This window comes from Eleginops maclovinus, chromosome 2 (assembly GCF_036324505.1).
Source record: "Eleginops maclovinus isolate JMC-PN-2008 ecotype Puerto Natales chromosome 2, JC_Emac_rtc_rv5, whole genome shotgun sequence".
NCBI classification, from domain to species: domain Eukaryota; kingdom Metazoa; phylum Chordata; class Actinopteri; order Perciformes; family Eleginopidae; genus Eleginops; species Eleginops maclovinus.
Window position 1 is genome coordinate 10485145 of NC_086350.1, and position 11522 is coordinate 10496666.

At 38.4% G+C, this 11522-nt stretch overlaps 1 protein-coding gene across 1 annotated transcript; it reads right to left on the bottom strand.

The window, feature by feature from the left end:
- Window positions 1-1255: 1255 nt before the first annotated feature.
- Window positions 1256-10655, bottom strand: LOC134877322 (CD81 antigen-like). The gene is made up of 8 exons (XM_063902792.1): window positions 10433-10655; window positions 8676-8790; window positions 3718-3815; window positions 3556-3630; window positions 3333-3446; window positions 3141-3239; window positions 2608-2691; window positions 1256-2178 (listed from the first exon to the last, which is right to left on the bottom strand). Exons 1-8 carry the CDS (start codon window positions 10496-10498, stop codon window positions 2113-2115), a joined length of 717 nt encoding a protein of 238 aa, XP_063758862.1. The 5' UTR covers window positions 10499-10655; the 3' UTR covers window positions 1256-2112.
- Between the last annotated feature and the right edge of the window lie 867 nt (window positions 10656-11522).

Below are 11522 nucleotides of genomic sequence, written 5' to 3' on the forward strand. Positions count from 1 at the left end.
CAGCGTTTTTGAGGCAGACACTTTATCAGGATCAGAATCATAAACAGAAATCCTTTATTACTCCCACAGCGAAGAAAAATATACATTTGTTACATCAGAGGTTGCATGGACGCAAAAGTGGCATAGCAGGTAAAAAAAAGCCCAATGGGTGTTTTGGCTCTTCCTATACTTTTTATCGTTTGTTATCTGTTTTGTTTGTGTATTTTTAAATTGTGCAAAACAATTTAATACAAAATATTTTCAGGTACCATTTGGATGAAAGGGCTTCTATTTGTAACATTTTATTTTAAAACTATCATGTTGCTTCACTTGAGAGTGTGTGACCACTGATGAGAAAGTAAACCTGTAAGCAGAACAAACACTGAGTGTGCTGGGTGTGTCGGCTGCCACAGTGCTAGAAAAACCAGTCTGTTGAATGTTTATAATATTCAAATGTGCTGCTGGGGGAGATGTTTTGTTCTGATTGAGCAAGAAGGGCGTTGATGTTACACTCACTGCCTCCCAGTGGTGACACATGGCAAAATACTGAAAGCCCGTGTGAAGGTTTAAAGGGGCCCTTTACCCTAAGGTACAAAGGGGTTTTCACTTTCCTACAGTGTGTTCTGTAGATTTTTAGTTCATGTAAAGGGTCTGCAAAGGCTAACATCTCAAAGCTCCATCAAGAGCGAGTTTCTCTACCACACACTTCCCCCCTGCCTGAAACGCTTCCATTGGTTTGGTCCACTCTTTTGTTTAATTTCGGTAACATTACGACATCACTACGTAGCCCTCTCACTTTTTTGGGGTAACGCTCTAACACAGGGGGGCTAAGGGGTGGGACATCTCTAATCGGTTGACTAATCACAACAGAGCCGGCAAGCTCACCAATCAGAGCAGACTGGGCTCTGGTTTCAGACAGAGAGTGAAAAGAGGTGCACCGGCACAGGCAGTATGAGAAAATTAAAGACATTTTTGAACATTAAAGCATGTAAACATGTCAAAAAATACAAATATGAACCTGAAAATTAGCATAGGGCCTCAGTTGACTATCAGGGGAAGAGCTTATTGGACAGATTTAGTGTTTTATTGATTACCAGAAAGCTTGTGTCACAGATAAACACTGAGATCCATTTATTTAAAACGATATCAAAGTAAAGAAACACTGAAAGGAGACATTTGAATAAGATGTTTTAATGAATATTAATATTTTACCATCTGTGCAGTGAATTGCATAAGATGATTGAAGGAAATAAGACAAAACGTAGACTCACACAACTCATGTTGATACACAACATACATTTATTTATTTCATTTCCTCTTTTCATTGCTCCCTTTTTTTCATAGTTTTTTCCTTCGTGCCTTTTAAATGATTAGAATTTGATAATCTGAGAAGTTGAATTTCCTCTCTGATTTCATTTATTACATTTTGTAGACGTGAAAAAAGAATTTGCTTCGTCTTACGGAGTCACAAGCTTAATAAAAGCCTAGGAAACACCAATGTGCGTGTACTTCAGCAATCAAAGGAGACATGACATCATTTAATAGCATTATTAAAAAACACGTTGAGTAAGAAGACATTACCATTTATTTAAGGATGGGTGTTTCACAAGTGTGAAGATGGTTCACGAGACACAAAGTAGAGAGAACAGCCAACTAAAAAATTCACAGGCTAACATCCTGATAATCATTAGTAAGACGGTACATTAGCTTAGCCCACTGAACCCCTGCTGCTTAAATTATATTCTAACACTGTTTAACAAACAATCAATCAGGGAATACATGCACCCTCCTTAGTCTTATTAACATACGACAAGTATATATACAATTTATACATCCGTAAAAACAGCATTATGACCTCATAGAAATATTTCACAACATACCGTACATATAAAAGATTCATATGAATCGTTGTGTGATAAATTAAGAACACCTGACCGACAGAAGCTAAATTATATAAGTAAAAAAGGTGAGTTTCGATGGATAAGAAATATTAAAAACAGGTTATAGTTTCTAATCTAGAATAAAAAAGAGAGGTATCCATCTTGTCGTGTTATATCCATAAGGAGGAGTTGATGCATAGAACAAATAATAAAAAATCCCATTAAAGGCTGATGTCGCCTGTTGGCTGGATTTCTAGTAAACCCCAGGGCTGTTACGGATGCCACAGCACAGCACCATGGTGAAGATCATCTCGAAGATCTAAATGGGAGAAAGGCCAGTATGACTTAATTCAGTAGGTTTAATCACAATTAGGGCTGCAACAGATGATTATTTTTATTGTTGACGAATATGCCAATTATGTTCTTGATTCATCAATTCATTGTTTAATCAATAAATAGTAAAAAATAGTAAAAAAAAAAAAGATCCATCCAACTTTCTCATAGTCCAAGGTGATGTGTTTAAAGGTCTTATCAGTCCAAAATGCAAAGTTATTCAATTTAATAGGATATGAAACAGAGTATCAAAACAGCTGATATTTAGATCAAACAATTGATTAGTTAAAATAATCACTAGGCCCTGATCAGAGCAGATAAAAGCAGTAACGTTTCAGGGACGTTGGCCATGATCTGAGCCTTTTCACACTGCAGCTGTGTGAAATATCCATCACATTTCCAGTCTGACACTCACCATGATGACAGCAACCACCAAAGCAGCCAGACCGATCAGGTAAAGCTTCTCTGAGAACAGCTCATCCAGTTTATAGTGACAGCTCTGGGCAGAGACAGAAATAAAAACGTTGACCACACTGTGATAAATGGAAAGTGTTTACCCCTCACACTGCACACACACACTGTACACACACGGTTCAGGAGCCCATGTAATGGAAAGCTGGGTCTGCTGTCAAAACAATGGGCTGAATTTCAGCAGCTTCTGACCACATGACTCTGAATAATTAATTATGTAATATGTTATCTATTATCTAGAAACTTAAATACAAGCAGGAGTAGGAAAGGATTAAAGTCTTGGTTTAACTGCTTTTGGTTGAATATAGCTCATTTTCCCAAAGTTTTTAATATAAATGGATCAGAACAAAACCTTAAATGTATATTTGAATCTCTTTCTAAAGTTGCTAATAAATATACGTTTTTCCCTGGAGGGTGGACATTTCCCAATGAAAACCATTTCTGTAGCAGTTATTTCGAAATATGTTTTGAGTATACCTGAGGTTTCAGAACATCTTCCTGAGTCTTTCTGGGACACAAGGTGCCGATGACTTGTTTGAACAGTGCGGTGTCGTCACCTTTACCGCAACAGTTGAGCTGAAGGGGGAACAAAGAAACATAAAGCATGATACAAATTATAATTTTACTTGTATCAAATGATCCGTAAAGTGATTTTGCATCCTGACGTACCGTAGAGTGGAAAGCTTCCAGCACCTTGATAGCAGAGTCTTTGCTGGGGGAGCCGGAGACGTCCACGGCTTTGATGTATGCAGAGTCGTAGAAGTTGATCAGTTCCTTGGAGATCTGTGTTTCAGAGACAGGACAACAAACAGTAAGTTCAATGGAGCGCAGAGGTTGAAAATCAATGGAAACATCAAAGATTCAGAGGCAGGGTTGGGTTTGTGTTGTTTACCGTGTCCCTGTTCATGAAACCCCACATCGCTGCAGCCACTTCACAAGCGAAGAGGATAATCAAAAAGAAGAAGAACTAAAGAAAGAAAATAAGTGGGAAAAGATCATTTATTTAAACTCAAAGTTTAAACATGTTCCTGCTGGATAAAAGAGAAATACTCACAGTTCCCAACAGGCACTGAGATTCCTGAATGGCACCGTAACAACCGAGGAAGCCCACAAGCATCATCACAGCCCCCACAGCTATCAATATGTACACACCTGGAAACACAGAGAAATACAAATGTAAAGAAATGTAGCTCAGCATGGCGGCATTGTGTCCTCAGCACCACTAGGGGGCAGCAGTGTCAGAGCAGTGTGCTGAACATTGATCCACATTTTGTTTGGTAATGGACTTCCTGCATGTTTTCCTGCCTCCCTATAGGATGACATGACATTATTGACATCCGGGAGCGAAACGACCCCAGGATACTGAGCTAGAGCTGACAGGCCAGGAAATGCCTTCCATGCGACCGCAAACACCCCTCTACAGTGACCTCTGCCTCCAAACATTATTCTTCCCCAGGAAACCGGGGGACCTACGTGAATAGAGAGACACCCACCCATGTACACACATCATGGTGTGAATAAACTGGAATAAAGAACAGTGTAAAATCATTTACACTCGGAGGTTGGAGCCATGTTTTGGCTGTTATATGTAACGAAAATACAGTTTCCATGACTTTAACAGGCACAGCGGTGTGCAACAAGCTCCACTGCAGGTAGTCGAGTTGCAGGAAAAAGTCAATGAAGAGCAATAAAGCTCCAGTTACAGCAGAGGTCTGGATTATGTTTACACTTAAAGGAAAACGTTCAAGGTGGAAAGAAATATCTGTTGTTCTGGCAGTATGTGTTTAATTTAGAGGGCATACTTGGTGACATGAAGGAATTCCTTAGTGGCTATTTTTATGTAATTGTCTGCGGATAGGACACATGCTACATTTTTTTGGTCATACTGCTGTTAGGACTGTAGCATATATTAACAGACCAAATTACCAATTCCTGTGATCAGGTCTTTCCTTTTTCTTTTGGTGCAGTGAGGTTAGAGGTTGGTTGGCTCCACTCCAAAAGGAATTAATAAAATCAATAACCTGCATGAATACATTGCCTGAAGGTGATAAAGTTTCGGAATAATCTAATGATGCAGCAACCTCACATCTTGGAAATTAAAACTCGTTAAATGTAAAATCCCTACGGCAGGCGATGACGGATAATCACATGCAAGTACAAATTTGAGATGTAATATTTAAGTATTTGTATTTAATTCTACTTTATACTTGACTAGTTGCTTTCCGTTTTCAAGTAGCAATGGTAATTGTTCACACAGAAGTAATAAAGTGTTAAAAATCAATTAATAAAAGTAAGAATTCTCAATTAAATAAACACATTATTTTAAAAAATGGAGCCTTTTACAAAATAATGTTAAAAAACTGCAACGATTAAAGCTTATAAACTAATATTTCTCTACAATAAAAGACACGTGACTAAAATAGGTCTAACATTTCCTTTTGATAATGCACAGGGGTTAGGATTTTACATAATTAAACTCACAGTAAGTTTAAAAAATACAAAATGAAATGTTAAAGATTAGATTGGCTCTTAACATGTTTGCCTCTTACATAAAAGCTAGTAGGGGCCTTTTGTCTCTAGATGGAGATTTCCTCTCATGATTTGATATCCTTTAAATAATCTAACTCAAAAAAGGTAAAAATATCCAATATTTTACATAAAAAAGCAAAGACTGGAGAAAAATATACATATACAGCAGCAGTTTCATTCAAACTCAAATAACTACCTGACATTAGATAAAGTATTGCTGCTACAGTATGACTCAAGTAAAGGATGTGGATACTATAGGAAGACGGTGTGGGGAGTCTGATTCTGGGTTTTCTATACTTACTCACATGCGAACGAAACACACACAGGCTCTAATGTATCCTGACAGAGAGCGATAGACAGGCCCGGTAAGAGATTCTGACTCCTGCTGTACCGCACACATCACGCTCAAGCCTTGTTCCTACATCTTCTCTCTGTATGTCTTAATCAACACCCTCCTGCTATATCCCCCTCCTCTCTTTCTCTCTCAGGTTTTTGTTGTAGTGAGAAACGGCTACCAGGGCCAGTTACCCAGCAATGCGGCAAAGCAGGCATTATTTCCACTGCCTGCCATTACTATGACAACACCCTTTGAGGTTTGAAGGCCAGTGGGACTTTCAGGACAGGCAATCTTATTCCACTGGGGAAGTTCATTTATGTCTTGTTTCCCTGTGTAATCTCGAGTGGGAGAAAGGGGAGAGGTTAGGACCAGCCGAAAGCCTCGTTCGGACTTCTCATATCTAGTATCTTGAGAAAAAAAACCAGCTGGAAGTCTTGTTCACACTATCGGAACATGACACCAACAAACTGAGAGACACAATCACTGGATAGATGTTGAGTGGAAGATGTTGAGCTCCATATATGCATTTCCTCCTGAAAGTTGTTGGATAAAAGGTGGGCAGACAGTTGACTTCCTGCAGCGGATATACTCTTAGTTAAAGCTACATAATACTATCTGTAGCCTACCTAACAGTGTATTTAAAATCATTGACAATTCATACATAACTGAACAATTTGTACTGTAAATAGTTGGTCTCCAGCAGTAACTCTTCTATGGCTTAAAGGAATAGACCAACATTTTTATTTCCACTAAGGAGGTTTTGTTTTAGATTACAGAAAAAAATACGGGCCTGATTTTGTGAAACTTTGATGGTTTGATGAGCCAAACAAGAACCCATTACATTTTTCGAGCGAATCCAAATCACATAACAGACACTAATAATTGTTCATCTTCTCAACATGCTAACTATTGGCATTTTTACTGATTTTGTGTGGTCTGGGAATAATTTGAAAAGTTAATTGGCGAATGATACATTTATGTGAACACCCCCCCACGTCAGAACAACAACCCAACATTTACTTTAGGCTGACAGGTTTTTGTTTAAAATGAAGGCAGTTGTGCAAGTAGTGTACCACATTTACAACCACTTGTCAACATATTACTCAGAAACATTTATTATACAAGAAAACATCTTCTTTGTGTCCATGTTGTTTCAGTATTAAGGTTTAAAGTACAGACATGCGAGAGGATCGAATAAGCACATTTTCTAAAAGATTAACTTTTTTTTTTTAGATATGAGGTAGCTGAAGTTAAAGAGTAGGATTCATTTGATGTTAAGAAAGTGAAATAAGTTTTATGTTCAGATGAATTGTAGAGAATCAGAGCTTTCTTATTGAAAACATCAATCTAACAAGGCAACAAATATGACTTTAAAACTCCAAATGTTTTGTTTATGACCATTTTCACGTGGCAGATGTTAGGTTTTGGACAAAGCTTGTTTGTGTATCTGTGAGACTTCAGAGTAGTGTTTTGCTTTTGTGTAAAAGACACAACATTTTTCTGTCAAATTGTTCACTCACAGTTAGCATAACCACAACGCATCCTTCTAGTTTAGCACTTTCAGCTATGAAATAATGCAGAAAAGTAATTCAGGCCAAGACTCTGGATTATACAGTGTAAGGAACTGTAACAGCTTGTGTAACAAAATCAGTCAGCCTTACTGCAGCTCCTACAGTTTGAGAGGCTGGAGTACTAACCCCACCAGACTACTGACAACTGCCACCGATTTCAGCTGCTGGTTAAGAGGTAGGAGTATGTATATTTTCAGCCTTACATAAATACCACTTTGGTGTGCCAGTGTGCTAAAAACATCCACTCCAAACTCTAATTTGAGGGGTAATGTGCAGATGTACAAGGTTATTTGAATTATTCAAGGGCGTATGTTCAAGGGAGGGTTAAAAAAAAAAAGACACAGTCCCTTGATCTCGCCTGGGTGGGCCTCTCTTGCCGCCCTGCCTTTAAAATCACGAGTGTGCCTTTCCTCTATAAAAAGCACGGGCTCGCATTCGCTGTGTATACTTACAGAGGGGTAAGTATGGGAGTGCAGCAGGAGCGCAAATGTAAATTAATGGGCTCACTAGAGTTCACCACCACAACACACCGAGATGGGGGACCTTTGATATGTTTAAATCACATCGTGTATTGCAGGTTTTAGAGCCAAAGTCTGGCAGAAAAGGAAACATGATGATGATCTATGGCTTAAGTACATGCAGTGAGCAAAAATCGGAGGCAGATCCTTGAATTAGTTTACAAAGACATACAAAAACATGCAGCACTGCATTAATACAAAACTTCAGAATATTCCTGAGGTTCAAATAAGTGCGAGCGACAGAAGGCACATACGGCTTTGTTTATGCACCAGAGCCCACATGTCTCAACATCTGTCTGAAACATCTGGCCCTCTCTCTGTTAAGGAGTTTGAGGCTGAAGTCATCAACATGTATTTTTATCTGAGTTAGAGAACATCGCCTACAATATGCAGTGATCGGAGGGACAGCTGAGTAAAAACACTGAGGTGAAGTCATGCTGTGGATCTGCGCAGGTCCTGTTTCCTGGTCTTCTCTCAGAAGTCACACCACTGTTACTATTTCTGGACTGGATCCAGCTGAGTGTGAAAGACAGGTATTTTCTGTCAATTAGGAGAATTTCATCACTCTGGTAACAGTGAGCTTCCTGACGTGGGGACGAAAAGAAACAAGGACAGAAATAACAAGGAGCCTGCAAGGAAGCATAACTAGTGTCTCACAGAGGACGTTCGATTGTGAGGAAATAGGAAGTAGGATGATGACAAGGCAACTCACAGGAGGCTGCATACAGTAGCCCTGAAGTAAACACTTATTTAGTAAGGACTTACTAATCCAGTGATGTTAGGAGGAGTTTACAGTTATGGTATTTTTTTATTGTGCTGTTGTAGTTGATTGTTTTCTATTAAAATATGTTGTTTTTTTCTTTTCACCCTGTGTGTTCCCATAACCTCATACTGCACTCGAACATTTAGAATTGAAGTGTGAAATATTAAAAGCTTTCCAAAAATAAACCTGGTAAAAAGTAATGCAAAGTTAAATGTTGCTGGAAGGTTGAAAAGAAAAACTTCCTCTTGTGTTTTGAGGGACCGTGATGTATTCCTCTTGATGTTGAATACTCACTGATGTAGAAGGTGCCTGGAGCCTGTTGGCCTTCAAACTGCAGGATGAGGAGGTTGCTGGTTTGACTGTCATGGCGGAGCCACAGGGCCACTGCTAAGATCACACCTCCGGCCAGCTGTCCCAAAGAGAGAGAAGGTTTTAATTGATTTTCTTTCATGTTTCTTTACTTTGATATTCAAGAGAAACGTTAGCATTAATATTAAAACAAACCTGTAGTTATCAATTTTTAAGAACTAAAAAAAAGACCCATCAAGAGAGAACGCACAAAGCCTGACTCTCCTAAAATCAAATCAATGTTTAAACTTTTCTGCCAAATTTTTGTCCGTGTTCAGCAGTAAACTGTCCGCTGTCTTCTAGTGATGAAAGACATCCTGACACCTCGGTGACCTACAGCACAGACCACGTCAGCACCACATTGTTTAAATCAACTCAAGAACTGTGTTGTTCAACTTTATACCCCTTGATCTTTCCTCTATTTCACATCCATTAAGGCAGAAATGTCCTGATAAACTGTTATCATGTAAAAGCCAATGGAGCATAACTACAGAAGGATCAGTATTGGATCATAAGGATCATATTGTTCACATGCTGACGACCTTTTCTATGTTTATATCAAGATATATCTGCACATTTAGTGCCATGACTGCACTCTATTGTTCTCCAAGAAACAGGAAGCTCAATCCTCAACATGAAAAATAGCAAAAAGAGGAAGAGAGGGCTCATGGTTTTCACAATGACAGGCACAGCAGCAAAACCAACAGAGGAAACACTCCATCAAGTTTGGCATGTGCAGGATATGGTGACTTATCTAAAAAAAGATGACTGTTCTGTACCGGCAAACTTAAATGGAAATTCACAAACAAGAGATCAATTCAGTGTGTAAAGGGTAAAGTCAAAAAGTGGGCTTCACAGCTGCAGGAAGTCTGATATGATGTAATGAAGTGTAAAACACAGACATCCTTTAGGAAAAACTGTGGCAAATCCCCTTGTTAGTGACATAACTTTAAAAATAAATACATTCACATCAGTCTGAATGGTACAACAAAAACTACACCAATGCATGAAATGTTTCCTGAGCTCTTTAAAAGCTTCAAAGGCAGCACACGAGTCTGGTGACCAGGTAGGAACAAAGGAAATGACAAGAGGAAAACCAGCTCCACCCTCCCCCAGAAGCCCTTTTAGTCCTGTTCAATATCCCTCTTCATGTGTTTAATCTGAGGAGAACCAGACTCATTTAAAAAACAAGAAACTGTCCAATATTGATGGAAATGTTGTTCAGTTTTTATTGGAAACAACTTCAGAAATCCGACCTTCCTGTGTGGAGTGTTTCAATAATATGAACACGAGATAATTCAATGAAAGGATTGATCTAAAGCAGAGTTAATGTGAGGAAAAGAACAGTATTATCCCGGCAGTGACAGACTGAAGCCCGCCTGGTGTGAAGTGCTACTCTCAGCCACCTTGCCCTGCTGCTCGGTCATGCAGAAAATAAGTGTTGATGAAGATAATTTCTACTCCAGCCTGTTGAAGGTTTATGCTGTGTCTCTCCTATTGATGCTGAAAGTCACGGCAGCATAATTACTACAACAGGGCGGGAAACTCTCCAGAATATATCATTTAATATCATTAAGCTCTGAGCTAAACTGACGTGTGGCCTTACCAAGGAGAACAGAAAAAGTTCAAAGAAAGCAAAAGTTACTCAGACAATAAAGGAGCAAACACAATAGCAATTCAAAAGTAAAACATGTTCAACTCACCCAGAAAATAAAGTTAAAGAAAAATAACATATATTTAATGCATTTCGTGCAGCCCGCCACAGCCATGTTGCCAGTTTTTACCGATTCGTCCTTTTACAAATCAAACACTTTGTGAGGTCAGTGTTCTGTCCCAGATCACACAGTCTCCGTCTCTGCCAGATTTTATTCAGGCTGGCTGGGTATAAGTGCCTCTGTGTTTCAAACTCCTCCTTTATAATGAAGAGTGAAAACCGAGACTGGGAACTGCCCACCAAGGAGAGAGGACAGGAGGAGAAGAAGAAGGCTGAGGGAACAACAAGACAAAATTGAGAGCCCTACTTTGTTCCTCTGCAACTTTAAAAATGGGTTATGGAATGTAGGACAAAACCTCCCTTGATTCTCATGGGGGAAATGAGTGAACAGAAGGAAAGGAAGGAAGTTCATCCACAGTCCATTTTAATTATTAAACCAGTTTTAAAAGACAAAATCAACGTCAAATACGTTTATTTTATAAGAAAAATCTGATGTATTTACTCAAAACGTTCACCTGTTGTCCCCTTATGGTTACGCAGTGGTAGACAGTGACAAAGTATATTTACTAAATTACTCAAAGCACAATTTTGAGGTACTTGTACTTTACCTGAGTATTTTCAGTTTATGCTACTTTATACTTCTACTTTTTAGAAGCCAATATTGAATGTTTTACTACACTACACATTTATTTGACAGATTCTACTTTTTAGGTTTAAATGAATAGCTAATAAAAAAATCTAAATCAATAATTAAATAGACGTTGACTTTATAGGTAAAGATATTCAGCAGCAGTTTATAAAGTTATTCAAATCAGCTCTATCTTTACCAGCTGTGATAAAAAAAAACACATGAATAACAGTAACCCAGTAACTCTTTGACTGTGTATTTTGACATTGGGTACTTTAAAACACATGAATAATAGTAACCCAGTAACTCTTTGACTGTACTTTGACATTGGGTACTTTAAAACACATGTTGATACTTCTGAACTTTTACTTAAGCAGGATTTTTAATTCAGGACTTCTACTTGTAACACATTTAGAATTGCTAATTTTACTTAAATAAGAAATCAGAGTAC